Source organism: Pholis gunnellus (genome assembly GCF_910591455.1).
Source record: "Pholis gunnellus genome assembly, chromosome: 22".
Classification (NCBI taxonomy): domain Eukaryota; kingdom Metazoa; phylum Chordata; class Actinopteri; order Perciformes; family Pholidae; genus Pholis; species Pholis gunnellus.
The window spans coordinates 2,920,709-2,946,905 of record NC_136549.1 but is presented as its reverse complement, the minus strand read 5'-3'; the positions used below and the strand labels follow the sequence as shown (position 1 = coordinate 2,946,905).

General features: G+C 42.4%; 1 protein-coding gene and 1 long non-coding RNA gene across 2 annotated transcripts in view; both read right to left on the bottom strand.

The window, feature by feature from the left end:
• Positions 1-986: 986 nt before the first annotated feature.
• On the bottom strand, positions 987-15,787 carry LOC306713686. The gene is made up of 5 exons (XR_013767602.1): positions 15,553-15,787; positions 5,026-6,170; positions 1,945-4,638; positions 1,763-1,825; positions 987-1,620 (listed from the first exon to the last, which is right to left on the bottom strand). It is a non-coding gene; the product is annotated as an uncharacterized lncRNA (long non-coding RNA).
• Positions 15,788-20,272: 4,485 nt separating this feature from the next.
• ttll12 (tubulin tyrosine ligase-like family, member 12) overlaps positions 20,273-26,197 on the bottom strand; it is a 50,697-nt gene continuing 44,772 nt past the window's right edge. Inside the window, exons 13-14 of the mRNA XM_079184098.1 lie at positions 23,057-23,195; positions 20,273-20,588 (exon numbers count right to left, since the gene is read on the bottom strand). Coding sequence (XP_079040224.1) covers positions 20,437-20,588; positions 23,057-23,195 — 291 coding nt within the window. The 3' untranslated portion in view covers positions 20,273-20,436. The remainder of the gene's footprint in view (positions 20,589-23,056; positions 23,196-26,197) is intronic.

The following is a 26,197-nucleotide window of genomic DNA, read 5'->3' as shown; positions in this document are numbered from 1 at the left end:
CTTAGTTACTAAGTAAAAAATCCACAGTAACTACAAATATATATACAGACAGAATAGTTTTATATTGCAGTGTATTTATAATGTACAGATTTGTTGTGTTGTCTACTGGAAGCACAGCTGGTTGTGCGGTCTGACAGCGGCAGGAAGGAAGGACCTGCGGTACCTCTCCTTCACACAACGGGGGGTGAAACAGCCGGTGGCTGAAGGAACTGCACAGAGCTGCCAGGGCGTCCCGCATGGGGTGTCCATGAGGGAGGATAGCTTAACCACCATTCTCTTCTCTCCCACCACTTCTAATGTATCCAGTGGACACCTCAGCACACTGCCAGCCTTCTTGACAAGTTTGTTAAGTCTCTTCCTGTCGGCTGTCGAAATGGTGCTGCCCCAGCAGACCACTCCATAAAAGATGGCTGATGCCAAAAGACCTGTGTCTTCAGCAGATCGCGTCTGCTCTTACCCTCACTACAATAACATTGTTGTGTATAATCAAAATGTTAATTTTGATAAGGAAGAATTGAATAATCGATATCTGCAATATTTATCAAGTCTAGCAATAAGTAGTTCTAGCACCGTACGTAACATTCCACCAATCAAATCCCTTCGATTGAACCAAAAACAAAACACATCTGGTCCTCCCACCATGTAATGCCCTCCTCTTCCTCCTGTTTGGGTCAGGTTGACATTCTTGGCAGGTCACATATTTGTATGCACTTTTCTGGGAAATGTTCTGCCTTTCATCACAATGTTTCATGGCATGACTTAACTAATGTTCCCCAGACTTAATCATTATAACAAATTATATGAGGTCACGTACGCATATTCTTCAACAATGAAGTGCAATGGCTTGCAATAGAATGTGTTAATATGTTACAATAAATAGTTTATGTTACAATAATAAATATGTTACAATAAATAGTTTAACACAGGCACAATATATTCCAATGTCTCTCTACTGATGAAACAGAAGAGCACACAAGACAAATAGCAATGGTTTGATTTAAGACTTTTTATGCATTTTCACATTGACGCTTTAAAAAGTGATACATTGCCTATATGAATACTGCAATCAGAGCTGACTTCTCAAAGTAAAAAAAAAAAAATATATATATAAAAAAAAATAAAAAGATCAAAATACCTGATATAGCTGAAAAGTTTCAACTGCATTCAGAGCAAAGAGATTTAACAAGTTAGAGTTGAATGTGTATACATTTTAGCTGGTAAAAAGAACACTTGACACCAAAACATTCAAAAGCAATGCCATTAACACAAACAGCTGGTATAACATATTTAATTAAAGTATGTGTGTACACACACACACACACACACACACACACACACACACACACACACACACACACACACACACACACACACACACACACACACACACACACACACACACACACACACACACACACACACACACACACACACACACACACACACACACACACACACACACAGAGAACATGTTTTGAAAAATCAAAAGACCTAAAGAACAGCAACGGCTGTCCCTTTGGAAGTGAAACAAACTTGACTCGGATTTGTAGACACTGGCACCCTTTTCTCACAGATAAGGTCCTGGAGGGGATCTACCCTTCTTCTCGTCCATGCTGGAACCTAGGATGACAAACAGCAGGAAGCAACAGAAAAACAGGATTACACCTGTATCTGAGAAATCCAGACTAGTGCATTGATTGGCTGTAAAAAGATGTCCATCGTGCATGGGGCAAACCATGTTAGAGAAAATGTTAAGCGTCACCTTTTGTTGGCTTTGCCACCGTTGGCTTCTCTGACCACTTGTAACCTTCACCCACAGAGTGTCCTATAGTAGGAATAAGGGTTAACATGCATTCTAGTTAGATGGATTAAAATAACTCGACTACTATCTGAATTTATTAAGGACAATTAAAACACATTTTAAAAGACTTCAAAAGTACACACTTCTTTCTTTGGGGGAAACCCGGTTTATGGCCTTCGTCCACTGTTTGGCATCATTAGTGGCTCTCTTCATCAGGCTTGTTGCAGGCTTGTGGGAGTTGTGCCTCTTTCGGAGTGCCCTGATACCACCAGCCCTGTCATGGTGACTAGGTCCTGGTCTGAAGTTGTGTCTCCTGATTGGATGATTGCTATTCACTTGCACCTTTGCGTTGCCAGTTGCATTTAATTGGATGGTTGATGCTGGGCCTTTTGTAGGAGGATGTTTTAATGTTGAGGGGTTGCTGTAAGACCGCTGCAGTTTGGGTGGAACCGATTGTTCTCTGGGATCATATGGAAGACTAGAGGAGGCTTCTGACGGAGACAAACCTCGTCTGAATACATGAAGTTGTCCACCTGTGGCTGACAAGCTATTGAAGGAGGTGGATGGGCCTTCCTGCATAGGTAAGGAAAGCTGTCTTGACACCATTGCAGGTTTTTGTACGTTGGCCTGAACGTTATTCTTTATTCCTTGGTTTCTATTATTTGCAGGTTCGGTGTGGAATTGTACTTTTTTATTTCTGCACAAATGTGCTTTATTCTTTTCACAGGACTTAGCCTTTTTGCTGGATGCCGTGGAGGTCTCTGGAGACAGAGACCCATCTTTACCCTGTGTGTGGAATAGAGGTACTTTTAAAAGTTTCAAGCGGCCTTTGGGTCCAGAAGACTCCGCAACAAAGCAAGGAATCACAGGATTGCGATTCAAATGAGAGTCTGCCACCTTCCTCACAGACTGGGGCTGCTTCTCTAACGAGTCTCCAGATGACAATTGTTTTTTTGGAGGCTTTGCGTTAGCAGTTCTACAAAGACTGTCCACAGATTCAATTGGTCTGCTATTCGTAGCAAATAAATCATCACTACTGTCCTCTGATCCTGATGAGATTATTCCTTCTGTAAGTGCCTTCATTTTGTTGAAATGGCCATTTTTAACCACTTCATTAGAATCATGTTTATCTACTCTTTTTGACGTTGTTTGTCTGTTGGTCTTGTGTAGCACATGCTCAGAGACAGCTGTAACATCAATCAGCTGTCCACTATGAAACAGGTCAGAGCACACGTCCTCCGTTGCTTCTCTAAACTGTGTGTCATTGCCACTGTCCTCTGAGCCTGAAGAGTAGAATCTGTTCCTCTTTCTTTTTGCCTTTTTTTGATCATCTTCATCCTCCGTGTCAGAATCTATGATTATTACGTCCTCCCTTTTTAAACTCCGAACTTGCTTAGCGCAGCGGGCTTCGGCTTGAAACGGCTGTCTAGGTTTTTGCATACTGCGCAACTTGTCCACGCGCCTCGATTGGTCTTTTTGCACATTTGTAACCTCATTGCCCTCACCCTCTTTTTCAGACGTAAAATCATCTGTCTCCAAGGGCACAGGTGCTGAGCTTTTCCTCAACATCTCCCTGGACACTGTCAAAAAGTTGCGTTCTGATCCAGATGAGTAATCACAACTGTCTTCAGTTTCACAGCTGTCTACAGACACTATTCTCTTCTGAGGTGTCTGTACATCTCCCTCAGAGTCCATTTCATGTTCAAGGGGGCTACTGCCTAAATCCACCTCAAATATATTTTCACATTGCACAGCTTGCAGAAAGCACTCCTGTGTGTCAAACACCAGCACCGGGGGAAAAGCAGTAGCTAGCGCAAGATTTGAAAATGGGCCGTGTGTTGGACTTGTGCCACATGGTCTTTCTTGGCCTCCTGTTTCCCCAACTTCTGAGACAATCGTTTCGGGGCTATTCTGGTCTTCATCTTCTGGTTCATATTTAAGATTGCAAATGCTTATAGGTATGACTAAATAGTCATCATCCACCTCATCATCAGTCTCAACTTCATCGTTCAAAACAGAGGAAGGACTACATGAAACAGAGGGGTTTACAGTCTTAGACTCAGTCTGACTTTCTGCTTCACTTATATCTTCATACTGTAGACATGCAGGATAGTTGAATTCCCCATGCTCTGTGTTTGGTAGTTCTGTGGCCAGCTGTGACATGTCATCTGAAACATCTTCATACGGTGGATGTGCTTCCTCAACCTTGCTTTCACATAACGGAGCATGCTTTTGTAACTTCTTTGCAGGTACTATGCTTAAATTAGTTTGTGAATGCGCAGAACCAGCGTCCTCCCTCGCACATTCACACATTGTTTGGCTGCTCTGCCATTCAATTTTACCAACTGAAGAATTTAGCTCTGAATGTGCAGTTGCTTCCTTACGGTCAACCCCGCGATGTTGTGGATCCTCAATGCTTTTCTTTTTTTTTGCATTTCGATTTTCAATGAGTGATGAGAATCCAAATGTTCTGTTTCCAGACACCACTGAACTTGACTTAGTTTGAGAATCCTCTGAGACATCAGCCATACCTTGCGCACTGTCTAATCCTACCATCTCCACAGTTTTAAGGGTGGTATCTTCTTTCTCCCTCTCTGTCATGTGGTTGAGAGCCCACGAAACACCAGGCACTTGGTCTATGTCATCCACATTCTTGTTGCTGTATAACAAATGAGACTTGTCTTCTTCTTGCGACAAGCTGTGGTTGAGCATTAAAGTGGGTTGCTTCTCCCTCATGTCATCCCGGGTCATTCCAGGCACTGCTGTGAGAACACATGGACTCTCATCTTCATTCTTTGTACAAGTGGCAGCAACTTTCATCATTATTTGTGGATATTCTGTGGATGCAAAGAGATTAACGTTATCTATATTCGCATTCCAATATTGTTGCAGTATGACTTTAGAAACGTTCTCTGTCTCGTCAATGCTCTCTACAGTCTCTAGAATGGCAATGAGCTCCTTCAGTGCAGTTGGTGAATAATAAAGAGTGCTCATGCCATTCTTTAAGTACTTATCGCACCATTTACTATGGAAACTTTCATCATTGTTACTGATAAATGTATCTTCACAGTCATCTGAATAAACAAGTTTGCAATAGCTATTAGCAGGCATAGATATATTCAAATGTTTTTTTACTGACAAATCAAAAACTACCAATGCACTCTTTTCTACAGATACATTTTTAGGAGAATGTTTTGAGTTTTCTACAGCAGTGTCTAGTATACCTGTTGAATGTTTCTCTGAAGCAGATGTAGCACAATCACCCGTCTTGTTAATCTGGGGCATTAACTCAGCATTTGCTTTTCTGCTTTTTGAACTGTCCTCTTCAAGTGCTTGTCCAACTACAGCATAGTACTCTTCAATCGCAGCATAGTTGAGACTCTGCCTCTCCAAATCTTCTTCTTTAGAGGCAGAGGTTGTGGGGAGATGGGACTGCATTGAGGAGTCCCTGCCCAACTCCTTATTGGAATGTCTATCATTTCTGTTTTTTTTAATTAAACAGTCGCGAAAATATGCAAGCCTTTTTGCAATAAAGGCATGTATTTCGACTGTTGTAGGCGGTTCCGTTTCTCCAACTGACAAGACTTTGTCTGTGGATGGCTGACGGCTGAGGGAAGGAGAGGAGACCTGCTGCTGATGGGCAGTGGAAGGAGGTCCTCCTAAATGGTGTAGGTGTTGTCTTCTAGTCTGTCCACAGTTTAGAGCAGCTAGTGAACCTTTAACTTGCAGACCTTTATGGCGTCTTCGGCTTGAAACATGAGTAACAGTATTGAGCGCCATGTTGTCTCCCTGGAGTTCTGCAGAATTGCTACCATTGGAAAAATGTTTTCTTTGCTGCAGTCCAGTATTCTTGTTCAAATCTGACTGTTTCAGAAAATGTCTACTGAAATTCTCCTGAGAATATTCCCTTTGTTGTCCACTTTTATCAACAGATTGTCTTACAGAGTAACCATTAACTGATGTCCCAAAATTACTGCCATGCCGTGCAGAGATGTGTGCTGATGAATACAAATTAGTCCATATGGGGGGCTGGGATCCAGTGCTTACTGTACTTGCCAGTGACTCCTGTTGGTGGTGGAGTTCATGTGAATTTTGTTGTGATTGTCCATAGCTTTTCTGCAACTGAGCAGGGCCATAAGCCACTCCAAGCTCCCCGGGATGTTGAGAGGCTACCATGTTGTTTTGTATTTCATTCTCAGGGTGAACCACTGGTACAGGTGTAACATTGATGGCCTGAGGTGATGACTGAGCACCAACGTTACTCCTGTGTTGGAATGCAGAATAGAATCCTCCTAGGCTGTGTGGACATCCAGATTGCATTGCATGTAGAGCAATCTTTCAAGCGATGACTTCAGTTCGCTTCTCAACTCTAGGAAACAAACAGGAGGAAAATTAGTAATTGGTTGGAGTCACATCACTACAATATAGGCCTTTTCCACTGTGGGAACCCAACAACACAGCTAAACGCTACATGGCAATATTTTTTCTATTTAAGAATAACAAAAATCTCTGAATGATGTATCCAGCAGTAGGTTCTCTACCACATTCTTTACAGTCCCTCTCACTGGCTTCGTATTCAGGAGCAAATCAAGCAGTGAGAGCTTTATTTTAACGGCATGGTGCAGAAAGAGCAGTCCAGCATCAACCCTGTCCCGAGGAGAAAACCCAGCTCTGGAGAGCTGGTCAGCAATGTGGGAACTAATCTGGTGCCAGTCTTGTGTACTCCCTTTACTCCATTCTGTCCACCTCCTACTGCTGGTGGGGCCCATGCGAGAGTCCCATCCCATGTAAATCCATCCAGCCATCCATTATTTGTAACCTCTGTAATATGTAACTGCTTATCCTTTGCAGGATCGTGGGGGCCTGGAACCTATCAGCTGACATTGGGCAAGAGGACGTACACATCCTGGAGAGGTCCCCAGTCAATAACAGGGCTAATATAGAGAAAGACAACATTCACAATCACATACAACTGTGGTTCACCAAGGTTGGGGTTTAGGCATTTAAATACTCTGCAGTCCACCATCTTATTGCTCTTACTACCAATATTAGCTGTGTTTCAACGCAAGGCTATAAAGACCTTGCCTGGATCCAAACCTTTGAATTCACCCACTCTGAGTTCCACTGGCTTTATGACATGAAACAGCGGTTTACTCGATTAAAAACGATTAGGCGCAGCGGGGGACCAACGATTACCGAATCATGGGCAAGACTAACACCATGATCAAGCTGTTGTGAAATTGTTCTAAGATTAATCTGAGTGCTTTCCAACTACTTGTGTTAACTGATGAAAAAGTATCCACGTGCAGTACTATAGAAAATTGAAGATGGGATACATAGAGTATTGTTGTACATGCAATCATTGACCGAATTCATTTGAGAAAGTTAACTACCAAGTGAAGTTATGTTTAGTTTGTCCTGAGCAGGTGGCTCCTTGCATGGTAGCCCTGCCATCAGTGTATCAATGGGTGCGAATGGGTGAATGATGACATGTAGTGTAAAAGGGTTTTGAGTGGTCTGAAGACTAGAAAGGCACTTTACAAGTACAAATCCATTTATCATTTAACTGTAATAATTAAAAATCAAATTGTATGAAAACTGGTTGCCATCACTTGCTAAATGTCTAGGTTCTAGGGAAGATACAGAAGTTGTCTAAATGTTCTGGAGTAAGGACCTACTCCACTGCTCTGCTGTTCCTAACATTATGTCCACAGCAAGGTGAATAACCTCTCGGCTGCACCTCCAATACCAGGAAAACTCATCGTTATTGTGGAGATATTTTATATCTCCTGTATATACAGGTTAGGATTGATAACATTGTACGTAGTATTATTGCAGCTTATGTGCATTCTTAATGAAACTTATATGTATATTTTAAATTTGTTGTAATGTGAGCTTTGTGTGACCAGACGCACCCTAGTTGAACCGATGCGTTTGGTTGACCCAGGGGTCAGCCCTGATAAATATTGAGACTTTTTATTGAGACTCCATTTCTCTATCTGACCTTTAGGTTCAAACATATGGTTTAGATTAGTTAAGGTCCAATGTAAGGATGGGGAGCCAGACAATAATGTATGTGTCTTACCCCCACCTTTGTGTAGACGGAGGGGTATAAGAACTGTGCAACTTGTTAGTGAAGTGGAAGGAATCCTGTGCAAGCTGTGTTTTTCCTCCCATGATTCATGCCCAATAAAGAATTCTGAAAAGTTGATCTTCGACTCCAGCCTCATCTGTGACCAGTCTTTTCTAAGAAAATCAACTACCACATTATCCACAATGTTGTGCAGGCAAACGTCTTTAAAAAGAGGCAGATTATGGGCCAAAATTCATTTCTTTGACCTATCAGATTTGGATGGAAGTTTTGTAGGGCTTTACCGAATAGTTCAAAGCATTCATAACGTCGACATTTAATTTCTAAATCAACATTCAACATTTTTTTCACGTCTATTTCATTCAGTTCATTCCGGTATTTCTACACGGAAGACAGGTGAAGATAAGATAACTTTGGTATCAGTTATTAACAGGTTTAGAAGTGATTAACCATGTACTATTTGTAGAATTACGTTCCAGTGGTAGCTGGGTAGAATTGTTTCCGACTGAACTTTGTTTTTATCCAACAAAATATTCTGCTTCAATCTATTTGAAACACTTCCGCAGAAATGGTCTCACCAAAACACTGAATGAATCCCTTTTTTCTAATTATATAAGCCATTGCTTCCTGAACATAAATAACTGGATAGCCTGAACAGTAATGACACCAATAGTAGCCTACAATTTTTGCCTACCGATCACTCAAAGCACTTTAACACTACATGTCAACATTCACACTCATTCATACACTAATGACAGGGGCTACCATGCAAGGTGCAACCTGCCCATCAGGACTCTATTTAACCATTCATACACCACAGGAGCAGCCTGTGGGAGCAATTTGGGGTTAAGTGTCTTCCCCAAGGACACAATATGAACCAGTGAGGCCAGGGATCGAACCGCCAATCTTCTGATTGAAGGACAATCCTGTTTTAACACTTAGCCACAGTGCATTTACATACCTTAAGGTACAATTCAAAGTAAGAGTCAAGTTTACTAGGATTATTATCGCCCACTGACTCTTATCAGTTTATCATGCTATACTTAAGCCCCTTTACTAGTAACATTAGCCCCTTTTCACACAGCCTGTGAAAAGGGGGACTGTTGCACCGGTATGAAAGGTACAGAGGCGAAATGGGGGACAGAGGGGTTTGGCTGCTGAGCCGGTAGCGGTGTAAGACATCTGTGACGGAGGAATGCCTACCCTGTTGTGTTAGAACGTCACGCCTCGCTTGCTCCCGTGATGCCGGCAAGTTTTCTGAAATCACAGCTCTTATTTTAAATTTTCAAGCAAACTTATGTAATGTCATCAAACCTACATGTGCTACTATGTTATGCGACTTGGGGGTTGTTTTCAAAGCCTTTCCACAACATAACCAAAATACTCTGGTCCTTAAACTACCATTTGAACGTTAATATTAGTGATGTGTCCTTCCGAGTCGAGGCTTTGAAGCGTGTGTCGAGTAATCCATGAAGATTTTTGTGATGCGCGTATCGAGGCTTGTGTTGGTGACGTATGCGGTGACGTTCGAAGCCTCGCGAGCCGGCTGTACCCCGTGACTGATTCAGGAAATTGTTCGTGGGTTTGGCGTGCGATTTGAAATATAAGGGGCAGCGAAACGCAATGGACACTTTGTGGACATGGGACTTTATTGTGCTTTTGTTTGCAATCTATTCAAGCATCACAAACATCATTCATTCAATTCAAAGCTTCACACACCAAAGCCATGGTGTCATTATAATCACTCTGCCTGTTTTACATTTATTGTCCACTTGATGGCACAGTAGAGCAAATGAAGCTTCGGCCAACGAGTGAACCAATTGGGTGGGAAGCTTCAATGCTTCATGAAGCTTCATCTCGCCATCACTAGTTAATATGACCCTGAAAATAACTTGCAGATAGCCATGTTATCTGGTTTGGAGAGCCATGATAGACAGCGGGGTAGTTCACTGTCAGCCAAAAGATAGGACAATTTTCAAAGAATTTTCCAGGACAAAACTAGATTTTCCAGAACATTTTACTTTCTCTCGCATTTTCCATGCGTTTTCAATGTCAACTCTTTTCCAGGAAGAATGGGAACCCTGACATTGTCGCCCATTGTATATTCATCATTAAAAATGGGTAAAATCTGGCAAACAATAAATCAAAAATCACACCCTAGGTATCTACAGCAGGACTGCTATGCAATAAATCCATCTTAAATCCACTCTTGGCCTCGGGCGGTTGATCAGACAGCCATTTAGTTTCTCCATGACTCATAGTGTCAGCAGCTACTACGCTTAAGCAGCAGAGTACACTACCGCTACCAGAAAGGCTGGATCTCTGCGAAGGTGGGCCAGAACATATTGCATCCCTACAGGTGCCCACTTCTATCAAAGATTTCTGTCTAGTGAAAACACAAAAGTGTTAGTCAGCTCTGATTAGCTACATTAGCACTTCAGATTCACCCTTAAGCCATACCTGCAAACTCATAAGAGGTGAAAAAGGTGACAAGCACCCGAACCCCTGTCGGGGGGTGTGGGGGCATGCTCCCCCGGGAGACTTTTATTTTAAATATGAGCTTTAAAATGTAGCATTCTGGTATACTCTGAGAAGAACATTAAATAAGATATTCACTTTAAGCAAAAAACTAATTTATTATTCAGTTAGTTTTTTTAATAATTATTATTATTATTATTATTACTAACCTTTATTTAGACAAAACCAATCAAAAGTTTGAGTCATAAAAACAAAGATAGCAAGAGATAGAAAGTAGCAAAAACAAAAAAAAGTGATTAGTTTTCATTGAACCCTGTTACTGTATGGCTTAATATTAATGGTCTTCCACTGTTACTGTAAAGCTGTTAGAATTGTGGCCTATCTATTTGCAATTAATATGCATTCAATCCAGTTCAATTATTTAAATTACAACGATAATCTACTCTGACTAAGGTAGTTTATCAAGAGTAAAATAATAGCTGTGATTTAACTGCAAGCTTCCAATCTATACACACCTCTGCATTAGCAACCCGCTGAAATTAAGGTACAGGCACCTTAAAACTCTCTCTCATTAATTCATGGCCCTTGGGAGCAACTGCACTTGGGACTGTTAGGACAGGACGTTTACTGCCTGTGGTCATTACTAGGGGTGTAACAATACGCGTATTCGTATTGAACCGTTCGGTACGAGGCTCACGTTTCGGTACGCATGACGAACCGAACAATACGTTTTAATAATACTAGTCCATTTGGAAAATGCAGAAGTTGTGGGAAATATTATGTTTTCGGTGGAGCCACTGTTCTCAAACTGGCAACCCACATGACGTAACGGACAGCGTGCTCTCTGACACGCCCACCACCAAAGAAAAACAATTCCAGTCGGGCACTTTTGCGCTGTGAGACACGCTACACAAAGCTAGCTCGGTGCAATATGGCTAATAGACCAGAAATAGAAGATCCTCCAACGGCCTACAGGTCTGGTGTTTGGAGCCACTTTGGTTTCTCTGTGAACTATAAGGGCGATGGCGAGAGAGTGGTGGATACAAAAACAACGGTATGTCGCATTTGCTACACGAGTGTAGGCTACATCAGTGGGAACACCTCAAACATGTTAACCCATTTACGCCGACATCACCGCAGTGTGGCAGTGGGTGGAACTAAACGAAAACCTGGAGCAGCACACACGCTTCAAACTCTCCCTGAAGCGTTTAAGCAGCTGTTCCCTGCCGATTCGAACAAGGCTAAAGCGATCACCACGGCGATTGGTCCATTTATAGCCGCGGACATGAGACCGGACTCTGTAGTGTAAAACGCTTTATGAACCTGCTGAATGTTACTGAGCCCCATTACACAATTCCTTCACGAGCCCATTTCAGCTAAACCGTAATTCCTGTTTTGTACAAGAAAACAAAAGCACAAGTAGAGAATCAAATGTCCGAGGCACCCGCTGCTGCTCTGACAACGTATGCCTGGACGTCAAGCTACACAAATCTACCCGACTGTACCTCACCGCTGAACGGGAGATGGAGAGCTACGTTCTGCAGACCACTTGAGAGTCACACAAGCGAAGATTTGGTCCAAGTAAAAGTTGGAGCGAGCTAATGTAACTATTCCTGTGACTACTGATAATGCCAGGGATATAGTAAATGCTGCTGGAGCTGCTGTAGTAGGACCACAAATAGGATGCTTTGCCCATGTCATTAATCCAGCATCTCACAAAGCAACGGCAGTGCAGCAGATCTCTGGCCTCCTAGCAAAGATCAGAAAGATTGTGACCTTCTTTCACAGAAGTGAAAAATGTGCCAAATCTTCTGCAGAGAAGATTTGGCACATTTTTGGCACAGTGGCAAACCGCTTATCCTGCTGTTGCTATTGACTCGTGTTTGGTGGATTGGATGACTGAAGTCTATCAGTAACAAGGAAGAAACAAGACATATTGGCAATTTGGCACATTTTTCATGGGCGCAACCTACATACTCAGCTCTGCTGCTCATCCCACAAATGCATGTTCCTTACAAATGGGGCACCGTTTAAAAGGGAACTAAACAGGCTTTCCAACGGTATAAGATTTATTGCCAAGAAGCATTGTTACAACAGAGAAATAATCTACCAAACACAAATTTTCGAACTTTTTGTTCGATGTTTATATTATTTGATTATAGCAGTCTACACGGCTCCAGACAAAAATATTTTGCCACCGTCTCAAAAATCATTTCAACCACTCTGAAGTCTGTAAACCATCAACAATTCTAAATGTTCTCCTTTTACTTTATTTAGTGTTTGCCGAACCACGAAAGGTGATCCGTACCGATCACGGATTAACCGTGGTCTGTTACACCACTAGTTTCTTCTATTCTGCAATAGACATGAGAAATCTAAACATCTTTTAGAGAGAGCAGTAGTTTAAGTGGAAAGTTAAAAGTGGTCAGCAGCAGTTTTTTGTCATCTTGTACTGCAACAACTGTCCTGGTTCAGGAAACATGCCCTTAAACGACCCTACACAGGAAGCACAATATGACTGCACACAGTTCAACAACAGGAAACCATTGGGCAACCAGCCCCTTCTGCTGTGTGTGTGTGCTATCCGTAGCGTGCCGTGGTTACCCTGCAACTTACCACAGGGGCTGAGCGAGTTTCCTCTTAGGGGAGACTCGCTCAGCCTCTTTTTAGGTTTTTGTATTCCGCCAAAAAGTAAAAATGAAGAAAAGTGTACAGTTTCCACTTGGCTTATTTAATCCAGTATATTAATTTTGGTTCCAAGACAAAGAAAAAGTAAATCCACAAAAAAATTAAAAAGAAGAAAAAGACTGAAAAAGAAAAAAAACTTAATCCAGTGAGCATGTATTTCCAAAGTTTTTTAAATCCAATAAAGAGTACGACATTTTAGTCTTCTCCACACAACTGCCTCGATGTTCTAAAATCAAGGGTTTTTATAGCCAGCTCCGCGGACCAGAGTCCAGCCCCCACACGCCTGCCTCGTGAGACATGCCTGGGCACTGCACCCCCCGGGTACGCAGTGTTGCCAACTCCTCAGTAAGGAAATTAGCTATTGGCTGTCCTAAAAGTCACTAAATGACATCATTGCATAATTGTAAAGTGAGTAAAAAAAACCCTAAATATGTTTAGAACTACAAATGAACTTTCTTCTGTCAATTCTTTTTTTTGCCATTGAAATATCACTTCTTATGGACCCCATTGTTAATCCCTGTCATAACGGAGGCATTGTCAGTAGTCAGGTTTCTCCGTTTTTAAATAGATTTGTCGCTTTTGACAAAAAATCGTCACCAAGAGGATTTGGAAAGTTGACAGATTTAGCAAGAAAGTTGCCAAGTTGGCAACACTGCAGATACGCCATAGCCTTGGCACATGCACAGACCCCTTCCTTTTAACACAACGACCTCTGCTGGTACTCAGGACGTATGGAACACCAGTTGACAACAAATCAAAGTATTTCAAGGATACTCCAAAATATGTCAGTAACAGGCTATGTGGATAAATTATGTAAAAACAAGCCATTGAAAGAGGATTTGTGTAGAATGCACATCAATAGGCACATAGATAAAAATACATCAGCATACATCACATGATGAACAGATCATACAGTGAGCTTTGTTCATCTAAACGCGGTAGATGGACAAATGCGTGTGTGTCAAGCACCACTTCAGAGAAAATCATTGGTGCCCGTCTGTCCTCCATCCAGGATTTGTACTCCTCCAAAGTCAGGAAAAGGGCTGGAAACATCACTGCAGACCCTTCATAGCCTGGACACAACCAATTTGGAACTTCTCCCCTCTGGGCAGTGCTACAGAGCACTGTATACCAACACAACCAGACACAAGAACAGTTTCTTCCGACAGGCCCGTCCCTCTGATGAACACTTAGTCAGTCATGCACTGTCGATAACTCTCCTACACCAAAACATTCACAATTATAATATATTGTGTAGTTTTGAATGCACCAAACATCATTGCAAATCCTATACATTGTATTTACAGCATGTATACATTAAGTGTTGAAATACAGAAGTCCCTTAAAACTTGCATTCTCTCTGCTGACCAGCAGGGGCGAATCCTCCGGTTGCAAAAATAAGTCAGATTGTATAGAAGTCTATGAGAAAATGACTATTTAGAGTCAAATAGACCATAAAGCAGGGTGTGCTTTAGGGCGGGCTTACAGTGATTGACAGTTCACTGCCGCTACTAGAGCTGTCACTACTTCACTCCTCTGCATTACAAATATGGTCAATTCTGTTCACTGGTTGCGAAAAAAAACAACATGGCGTCTTGAGGCTTCATAACTGCAGTCATGAGAATGAGTATTGTGCGAAGATAAATTATAACGATATCATGTGTTCACATGTGATCTCGTAAAATGTAGTGTTGGTGAGAAATTCTAATAAATCCAGTTTTTTTTCAAGGAGATGTTTCACAACAATATAAATAGATATTAGAGATGAATTATGACCCTGTTACACTAGCTCTAAGTTTATTAAAACTACTGACAATATTTCTTTTAATCAATAAAATCATTTAGAATCTTTGATGGTTTACACAGACTTCAGAAAAGGCAAAAAGTCTTTTAGACCAGCTGCTATAATCAAACAACAAAGGGATCTGTATCTGCCAATATGAATCATCAATGATCTGCTATTAGTATCAGCAGCAAAAAAAACGCGACCGGGGATCTAAAAGTTGTATTTTCTCCCTTTTTTCTTTTGTGCTGACCCGATCCGAGAGTTTTATGATTCGTTGTACCAGTAAGTATTACGTAACCGTTTTGGAAAGTCCCTTCATTTCCTGCCTGCACTAAAGCACCACTCAGTATCTCCCTGCCTTCACTTTCATTGTCTCTCATTCCCCACCAGCTTCATCTTCTTTTTGCACACGGTAACAGTCAAATATATAGGTCGATAAAGTACTTGCACCAGAAGCTGTGCCCAGGGGAAGGCGTGGTGTTGTTAGACCGCTAACCACAACACCCACAACACCCACGCAGCGAGCGGAGCCACAACACCGTTGGAAATAACGTGGCACTCACGTGAATGCGATCATGCGAAATCACGGAGAATACGGCAACGAACAACGCGGTTTACGGTTGGACGCGTTTAAAAGAAAAGGTTAAGAGAAAAATGCATTCAAAATAGAAAACGTCGAAATGTCCTCTAACGCCCAACATGACTTACCTTGTCATCACAAGTCACCTAACGTAACGCATTTTCTCCGCGCTCCCTCAAAAACCGATACAAAAGCTCGTTCACCTAAAGCTAGAAAAGCCCTCAGCTGAAGGAGCCCCTGTGGCTGCTGTCCATGCACGTCCACGGGTCCCAAGTAGAGAAGCTGGGGGCTGCATTTCCTCGAGGTTAGTCTCACTGAAGCCGCAGTCCTCGTGTGCTGCAGCGCCACACTTTGAGAAAGTTTCCCTGGTTGTCTCCGAGTTTAAAATGGAGGAGCGCCAACCGACCGGACCGTATATAGAACGCACGGCGTGGGCTCTGATTGGTGGGTTGAAAAGGGGAGGTTATGATTGCTTGTCAAAAAAAGAAGAAGCTTGTTGCAGGACACAGAAATCACAAAGCAGAGACTTTTGTTGCAAGTTACAAAAACCGAGTCAGTATATGGAGCGAGTGAAAAATCCACTGAAATACATGTTTTTTATTCAGACCAGAATCCAGATAACAAACTGTGGTACTGTGTGTGTGTCTGCTGGCTCTGCTTATTTGTCTCAAGGGTGTCTTTTCTCACTCATGTTCTCAAGCGTTCTCATTTTGGCAATAACAAGGTTCACTGTCCTGTCAGAGGGCTTTACAGTATAACTAGACAGGAAATCACCATAAGAGTGATTGTATGTATGATTGTTATTTAAGAGTATATGAAAAATACTATATATTGTAATATTTGAAAACGGAAGATTTTCCCTAAATAATCTTCCAGTCTGTCTTTCTCTGTGTAGCCTTGGGGTGGAAATGAAAGCGCCACCTGGGGAATTACACCCCAGCTTAACGACCCTAATATATGGTGTAGAATTGTTAAGAGCACACAGATTCGTTAACGATATTTGGACAGAGACGTGTTTCGTAAAAATGAACATAATATTTATTAAAGGAATCAATGAAAATCATCAAAACACATAACAGCCAAAACAAAAGGAAAAACAGCTAAATGGAGGCAGCAAAACAGCAGCAGATGAACCACCTCACATATGGGGTAAGTAGTAGCAACAAGAGGAGGAAATGTCTGAAACCCACCATGAGCCACTACAGAGTCCCAGGGGCCAAAAAGGAGTGAGGCCAGGACCACAGGTGCCTTTTATGCTGGCACTGATTGGGGGAGGAACCTAGCCTGAGGGCTGCGTTCACAACCCTACCCTTCCCCACTACATCTGCATGAGTTTCTTTAGAACAAAGAAATGAGCAGAGCACACAACTGATTTATACACACATTACAGTGGCTTATCGACACGCCGCTCACTAATCGCTCCAATAACAGCTGCTTCCTCCGCAATAACTGGACAACAGCTGCAAGCAAAGACAACAAGGTCATCAACGCCTGTAATCAGTTCTCCATGTTAAATTAACCTGGTAATCGATCGGTAATCAATGTTGTTGTTTATGATTTCCGGGATACGGTCACGTGATAGGTGTGTGACGAATCAGGGAAGGACACGTCATGACTGCTGAACTAATCAAGTAGCGAACGCGGGTGTGGGCATCATCGTTTCTAAACATATGCGTTTTCGACCGTCCACACAAATACGCAACCCCAGCGTTTTCAAACGTATCCGTACTCGGGAGCGTTTTCAAACTCCTCAGTTTTCGGTGCTCGAAAATGCCGGCGTAGTTTGGACGCTCAGTGTAAACGTAGCAAAACATATGCATTTTCAAACGGAAACGGAGTAGTGTGGACGTGGCCTAAGTTTTAAAAAGATGTGCGTGGGGAGGGTAAAAGGCAGTGGCGGGCCGTCAGGGCCTGCAAAGCCTTCTCTGCTGGCCTAAACAGAATCACAAAGTTATAGCTATTTTATAATTTAATAATTTTTCTTAAATACACTACATGTATCATAATTTATAAACATATTTTTCACATTATCTTATTTTCTCATTGCACAGCTACTGTGTTCCTCAGTTGCTCTGCTTCCAGTGCAGCTTGTTTTAAGTAGAGCTTTTATCCAATTAGATTTCACCTCTGTGTCTCTAGGTAGAAGAGAGGCCCCAGGCCTGCAGACTCACCAGTGCCTCCATGTGCGGTTTAAGTGAATGGGGACGATATTGTTGATTGGCATAGTCTTCAACCAATCAGATCTTTAGTTTGAGATTCTTAGACGCACCAGAGCGGCCTGCAGGCCTACAGCTACGTCAGCATTAGCAGCAGCGCTGCAGTGAGATTCTGTGCTGTGATTGGTCAGTGGGCGAGCACGTGACTGTCGTGAAACAAAACTTAACAGCAGAGTCAAGAGTTCATATAGAAAGATATGAATATGATATTTTTTTTTACCTAGCTTTCTTTTTTAACACTCAATGGCTGAAGGAGGAGAAACGGATTTGTGAGTTTTGATTTAACTGTGGGATTAATCTTTGTCAACAAAGAAAAGATGATGTGATCAGCATTTGGTAAGTCAACTGGTTCGTTTTTTTACATCTAAAATCTGAATGGCCCTTGAGTGTGTAGCAGAATGCATGTTGCTGCTGTTGTTTTTCCATTAAGCTAGTTAGCCTAGCCTCCCGGAACACTTGCAGAGCATCAGCTGTTTTTTGTTGAGGTTCTTTTTGTTCCGGTTCAGAGGTCACACAGATCACTCTCTCCTAGTGAGCGCAGGAAACATTATATTTCCTACAATTTAAGCTTCTGTATTTTCCAAATGCACTAGTATTATTTAAACGTATTGTTCGGTTTGTAAGCCTCATACCAAACGGTTTAATACACATACGTAACGTTATATAGTTACAGCCCAAGAAACTAATAATAACCCTAGCTGATGCGCCATCATGTGGTTATAAGGTGGTATTTCAGCAGTGAAGGCCCAGGTATAAAATGCACGGCCCGCCACTGGTAAAAGGGTACTAAAACATCCAGGGTCAAAAGGAATGAGAATCATTAACGAAACAGTTCAGGCTGGGTGGACACACAAAGAAAGAAAGAAAGAAAGAAAGAGAGAGAGAGAGAGAGAGAGAGAGAGAGAGAAATAATGAGAGCAATTTGGGGTTAAGTGTCTTGCCCAAGGATACATCGACATAGATTAGTGGAGCCCTGGATCGAATCACTGATTCTCTGATTGTAAGACAGCCCGCTCTATCACTGAGCCACAGTGGTAGAGCACGATACAATAATACATATAACTGAGCAGAATAACAGGATTGAGGATGTTCTGCCAAGAATATTCTGGTCTGTGTGACAAGAGTATAAACAGAGAAAACGGAGAAAAGCCTTCAGTGCCGTTCTTTGCTCTTCTTTCAAATAAATACTCACCAGATCTGATTTGAGTGATGCTATTGCAACATCTACTGTAACAAACGACTTACGAAGTGGATTTTTGTGTGACATGTGATCCCACAATTCCAGCTTCATCTCATGGCGTGAATCCAGGGTGTTGTAAGCCTAAATGAGCTCCAAGATACAGACAAATGTTCAAAGGGTTACAGGCATCACCCCTACACTCCTAAGAAGCCTGAAGCTACAGTTGACTTTAGCTTAAAGGCACTTCAAGATTTGGGGGAATGCAAATACCTTAAGGCCAGAATTGTCACGTAATTCGATTGTTGTCTTACCTGTTTATGAAGACACTAAATCCACCTCCCCACAACCTCCCTTGAATTGAATCAAGAATTTTTCATTATTTTTCCTTTTGACACAACTTGGTTTTATGAGGTATATTAAGTAAGTAATTAAATGCCTCAAATACTACCTACTAAAAGTATTGTTGAGGTAATGAAGGGGAGAATAAAAGAGTCTCTCAGGCTACGGCTTCATACATGTACACGTAACAGCAGTTTATCATATTTCAACCGGCAACTACCTCAGCAGCTGCAGCTGAGCAGCACAACAGAAGAAAAATGTTATACAGGCTGATCATGATTTGCGGTGTTTTATTCATGTCAGCAGTAATTTCTCTGCACATGGGTTGGTTTTATCTCCTTAGTTTGGGTTAGTTGCTGCTCTGAGTGTATATTATTGTTACTTCATGTTAAAAACACAATAAATACAGAGTTAAAAAAGTAGATAGGTTATAAAGGTCAAACTTGAGTTCATTAAACAGCCATTTTAGGGAAAAATATTTCAGTGAAAAAAAGAAAAAAAAGAGGAGTTCTGAGGTTCATAGACTGGTTGGATGTGGCTGCATTAGTGTTTTCTTTTGGAGAAAGACGCCTTACAGCTCTGACCTTCATACTGAGGGGGAGGGGATGATAAGGCACCTGGACGAGGCGATTCAATGTCTCAAGTGGTGGAGAGAAGTTTATTATTGTTAGTATGTGGCTGTGTATTGAAATTAAATCCACATGACAAATGCTGTTGTCTGTGTTGGTTCTGGGCTTTTAAAGTTAAACATGTATTTATTAGTTGGGACTGTTAGAAGAGTTGGAGTGTTTGCGAAATTGTGAATTCCTTCTACACGGACTGCCATGACCTGTTGGTGTTAATAAGCACCATATTGTTGCTTCGCAGAACAATAAAAGAAAATGACTAAAAACAAAAATGTAACTTTGGAGGAACCCGGAGCTTTGTGGCTGATGCAACAAGCTTTGGGTCTTTCGTAAGAGGGTGCCTGATGTAAGGATGTACCGACATGTGAAGCCACAAGGAAGGAAAGAAGTGATGAACAGGAAGGTGGGCGGAGGAGGGGAGAGGTAACTGAATACTTAAGTTTCATCACATTCATGTATAATCCAAACATGGTTTTATTGCTTCTCATTTTGTACAGCAGTGTTTGAGTTTTAATCACCACCACCAAGTTCATAACACCATCGGGTTCAGAGGACAACCTTGTAATAACTTTATTAAAATAAAAAAAAGGCAATGATTTAAAGATTCACGAGGAATTGAGTTACAGAGGCAAACGTGTAGAGTGGAGCCGATCATGCTATTTGTGTGACTGGACAGTGCTCGGGCTGATCGAGGAATAGTGTCTGGAACATGTGGTTGTAGAAGGAGGGGTGGTAGAGGCAGGCCCTGGCGCAGTCTGGGCTGAAGTTCAACTCCAGGATCTGAGGCTGCATGACTCGGTCACCTGACCCAGGATCAGAACGCACACAAAAGAGACGATTACACAGAACAGAAACGTGTGTTGTAAAAGGTTAGTATCCTAAACAAAGACATCCACAGAAGGGAAAATACTGTATTTGTTAACACTGTGGTGGACAATTGTTTTATCCTTTAAGCTGAAATGAAGAATATCGTGAAACACAGCTTGCCTTTTAAATCATACTTAAACACACAGAGTATACAGAGTTATATACAAGAGTGATCAAGGGTGGGGGCCTGTATACGGGAACAGTTTCATGCCGTGTACGCCACAGCATTTAAGGAAGTAAAAGAAGTGCTTTATCTGTGTAACAACAGACACACAGATAGATACGTTTTATCCGTAAGGCATAGAACATGTGAATATACAGTAAGTACTTGTTATCCAACACACAGAAGAAGAGGACATGTGTGCAGGCAGTCAGCTGCTGCATGGATCACAAGCTACATGATGCAAGCTTATGATAACTTGTACAATAACAAGTTATAAAACAGTTTACTCATAAGAATATAATATTTCCATTGGCCAATAGCAAGATATATTTGAGCATGTACGCTAACACAAAGGGTGAAGGTGTATCGAGTTCAGAGCAAAAGTACAAGCACCTTAAGCATTCACCTAATATACACTAAGTAGAAATAAATACTAAGTAGAAATGTACCATTACAACACATATTAGAATGAATTAAAATATTTGACTAATTGTTTCGTCGATATTATGTGAGAATATACTTTCAATGGACATCACAAGTTGTGGAAGTCTAGGGAACTCCTATTGTTTGTATGTAGGTGTAAGTCCCTTCGTGTCTTTTTCTTGTGTTTAGTTTTGTAAGTCTAAGGGTCACTGACACAAGCGTCGGTATTTGAGTTGGAGGTGAAAATGTCTGCCAATATCTTGTAGGTGTAACCTGGTATGATTTAGGTCACAATAATGAAATAAGATGCATGATCTTGATCTCAGAAAAAGATTTCTTCTCTCAAAAGAGAAATAGTCTCGCTTCAAGACAAGACAAAAAGAGGAAATCACATGTAGTGTGTGTGTGTGTGTGTGTGTGTGTGTGTGTGTGTGTGTGTGTGTGTTGCCAAAAAAAGGAGACCTTGAGCACACGGAAAATACCATAGAGGTAGTGTATGAAATACGGGTGTGTGGGGGGTTCTGAGCACCCTTGATTAACACTTGAGACCCCCTGAAAGCCTCAACAGCAAAACATGGAGGGGCTTTTCTGGAAGAATCCTCAAAAAATGAATTGTCACTCGTAAATGTCTCAAAAATTGTTTTTTAACAGCTTACTATGTTATGGAGTGTTCATTATTCAAACTGCAAAACAAGAAATCTATCGTGGTGTTTCCTCTTCCATTGAGTACCTGGTTGTTTCTGTTCTTCTTCCATGAGTGGAGCTGATGCAATTGCTTCGCAATGCAAATGTTAAGTTTAGAAAATCTAAGGTTACCATGTAGCACCTGAAAAGCAGTTTGTGCTTCGACATCAGGGCTCTGTGGCCCATTCATTATTAAAGTAAGAATTTAGTGACCAAAACAGGCTCTTGGCCAATGAGACGTGAAAAAGGTGGATTGGAGTCAGCTTTTGATTGTTAAGGACCCTTGTATTCACATGATTCTCTAAAATGTTGGAAGAGCTGATCTTTGCTTCTCAAGAGAAGGACAAGCATTAGAGGTGTTTTTCCCCGGGCCACACTGCCTGCGTGAGCAGCCCGTGAGTGTCGCGGAACCTCTTGGTCGTTATTTTGGCGCCCATGGTGACAAGTTAGAGCAGCCACACAGCCCCCACGTGCACATGCATGCGCATATGTTGCAGCATAGGGCGTACTTTTGAATACTGCTATCTGGCCTATTCTTGGGCAGAACGCAGCATTTCATTGCTGGGTACTTTAACGAAGGAAGGAGTAAAGGCTAGCTTTTACTTGCCGGTATGCAGTGCTTGGTTGAGCACCTCTGAATTTTTGTAACTTGGCATGCGCGATCATGTGACTGTGACAAATAGTTCACTGATAAAGGCACTATTTATATGGGTGGAAGGGCTGAAGAGTTATGCCAATTTTGAAAGTTGAAACCTCTTCAGTATCAACATCTGAGCGAAGCAGAAAGTAGAGCTATCTGTGACAATGGGCCGATCTGGTATCGGATGCCGTTATTTTTGATAAATAACAATTTGGTTCATTCATATCTATGTATTTATTTCTTACATTTTGTTTTACAAAGTTAGTAAAGCAATGTTTAAGTCAAGCCTGATGTTGCCTTACACAAAAGAATGAGGCATACAGCTTATTTATTAAACAGCGGTATCGGTACCTTAAGCCCAGGTATGGACAGAAAAAGTCAGATCGGTGCGTTCCTAGTTTGGGCTCGAACTCTGATCCCTTGAGGCTCACACTATAACGTTAGTAGATACTTCTTTAGAATGCTGTTGAATCATGTAAAGAACCAACGCTCACCTTTTTGCCCCGTACTCCACTTCAGCATGAGGTCCACAGCATAGATGGCCCGGGATGACGGGTAGGGACATACACCACACGGAGCCGGTCGAGACGATGCTGCCTGGAAGAACTCCCTGAACGCATTGAACACCTCTGCCTGTGAGGGGTAGGAAGAGGAAGGAGGTATTGTGTTCAAATGCTCATGTGCAGCTGTGAAATGTACTGAAATATAATCAAAGAGTGATTGTTGTGAAACAGATATTATCCATGTAAGGGTATAAGCCTGGAGAGGTATTCCTGTGTGTCTGTAGGAAGTCCAAGCATTTCACCCAAAACTGTGAGTCAACCCCACACCAACTGCAACAAAAACAAACGGATTATGTGTCCTTGATATCTTGAAATTAAGAAAAGTCCAAAGGAAATGTAAAGGGAAAGTTTTGAAAGTCACCAAAGTATGATCTGTTGGAAGGGCTGTAATGTTTTGCAGATTTGTTGCTGATGCCCTGGTCATAAAATGAGGTGTTAGATGCACCATGTAAAATAACAATTAACGAAAAGACCAAAAACAAGCTAAATATACTTAGGGGTACAGGGCTCTTAAATAAGCTGCACCAGCTGTTCATGGTACAGCTTGATACCACATACAGAGGGGCTCCTTCAGACATAAGTCATTAAGTGCTTCCTGCAGGTCGGAGTGATTAATAGGGCCTGCCTCTCTGGCGCCAGAATAGTCGTCTGATACACAACGATAAAACATGATTTACAAAGGCCCCTGCGTTGGATGCATGGGCCTTTCACGCCGCCATGCAGGGTAATGGGTTCAGCACGAGGCCATCGGAGGGATTGTAGGTACTTTCCAGATGGCCAGGTTGACAGGCAGAAGCGCTTCGGTAATTATTGCAACATCAGCAGGAAGGCATTGTGGTTAGTGTCATGGAACGATGCACAGTTTCAGACTGCGCACACACAAACATCTGCTCGTACAGAGCCCCCGGCTCCTGGAACCTGCAGACATCAGTATTAACCATTAACCCTTAACCTAGGGTGGAGGCGCATACTAACACACACACACACACACACACACACACACACACACACACACACACACACACACACACACACACACACAACTCTTTTATTATCCATTTAGCCTTATTTTTACCTCTTAAAAGGCAGTGGTCCCATCTCTAACCCTTAAGGGCAGTGGCGCTATCTATGCAGAAGAGTACATATATTTGAAATTACTCTGTTAAAAAACCTATGCTGGGCAACAAGTGTATAATGTTTTGTATCTTTTATATTTGATACAATTATCCTGTATCCGTGTAACTTGTTGAAAACATACGGTGATGTATCTACGTCTGAGTATAATTGTCAACCAGTGAGCACGGTGTGTCATACTTCCTGTGTACCAGCAGAGGTCGTTGTGTTAGATTTAAGATGGCATAACGGTATGTCCATTGTGGAGATATGTTATATCTCCTGTATATACATGTTTGGATTGATAACATTATATGTTATTAATATTATAGTAGCTTATGATCAGTCTCAACACAACTTAGTATATATTTGTTGAAAATGTATTTATACACTGCTATGCCCATCGGCTGAATTTAGTGCTGACTCAAGGGGTCTCAAAGCTGAGTGAATGTAGAATATTTCTTTCACATCTCAACGGCCTCGCTGCGTATTTTTCCAGGTCCCCAAAGCGCACGCAGCTGCTCGACGACATCTGCCAGCGGCGTCTTCCTCGTGTTGCACCAACACGGTGGCAATATAGCTCCAGACTGGTCAACACGGTCTTTGAAAAGAGAGCTGCCCTGCAGGAGCTTGTTCAGCACATTCTGGAGCACCTTGGCGAGTACGACGATGAATCTGTTCGCTGTGCTGACGGATACAAAACCCATCTGGAGAACTTTGAGTTTTGTTTTTTGCTGTCCACTTTCCATGGGATTTTTGAGTATTCGGATGTGCTGTTTGGAGTACTACAGAACAGAAAACTGGACGTACAGTTCTGTCTGAAAAGAGTGGATGAGTTTTGTGACTCTATTGAGAGAGAAAAGGGACGGTTTGCTGACATTTTTTAGTCCACTGTGCGTGAAGCAGGTGCCCCAAGCGCACGGAGAGGCCAAGCACAGGGAAACATTCATGCACGGTACCAGAAACTCCACAGCGATATCTTGGACAACATTCTTGCCCAGGTACGAAATCGGTTCAAAGACCACGAGAAATTAATGTTTCTCTCCCTCCTCAACCCCCAGCAGTTTGAGGCATATCGGAAGAAATTCCCAGATTCGGCCTTCTCCAACCTAACGCAGAGTCACGGATCTCTGTTTGACTCTGCTTCTGTCTGGAGAGGCCTCAGACAGATCGCCAACTATAAGCCTAAAACCCCCCACTCCATGAATGACCTCCACCTGGCAGATGAGCTGAATGAGTTCTACTGTAGATTTGAAAGACAATGGGGACAGTCCTGACTCCATCCCCCACAGCTCCATCAACCAGCCCCAGACCACCAGCCCCCCCATGCCAGCCCAGCAGGGGCTCATGCCTCTGTATCACCCTTCCCAGCGTCTCTGCTGCACGACAAGCTCTCCCAGCTGCACGTGCCCGACTCCACCTGCAAGTGGATCACAGACTTCCTGTCTGACAGGAAGCAGCACGTGAAGCTGGGAAAACACGTCTCAGCCTCTCGGACCATCAGCACTGGCTCCCCCCAAGGCTGCATTCTTTCCCCTCTGCTCTTCTCCCTGTACACCAACAGCTGCACCTCCAGTCACCAGTCCATCAAGCTCCTGAAGTTTGCGGATGACACCACCCTCATTGGACTCATCTCTGGCGGAGATGAGTCCGCCTACAGGTGGGAGACTGACCATCTGGTGACCTGGTGCGGTCTGAACAACCAAGAGCTCAACACTCGGATTTCATGAAGAACGCAGCCCCACCTGCCCCTATCACCCTGTGTGACTCCCCCGTCGACGCTGTGGAGTTCTTCCGCTTCCTCGGCTCCATCATATCCCAGGACCTCAAGTGGGAGCTGAACATCAGCTCCATCACTAAGAAGGCTCAGCAGAGGATGTACTTCCTGAGGCAGACTCTGATATGGCAGGAAAACAGTCTAATGCCGTGTTCACACCAAACGCAATGAACGCGGCGCGA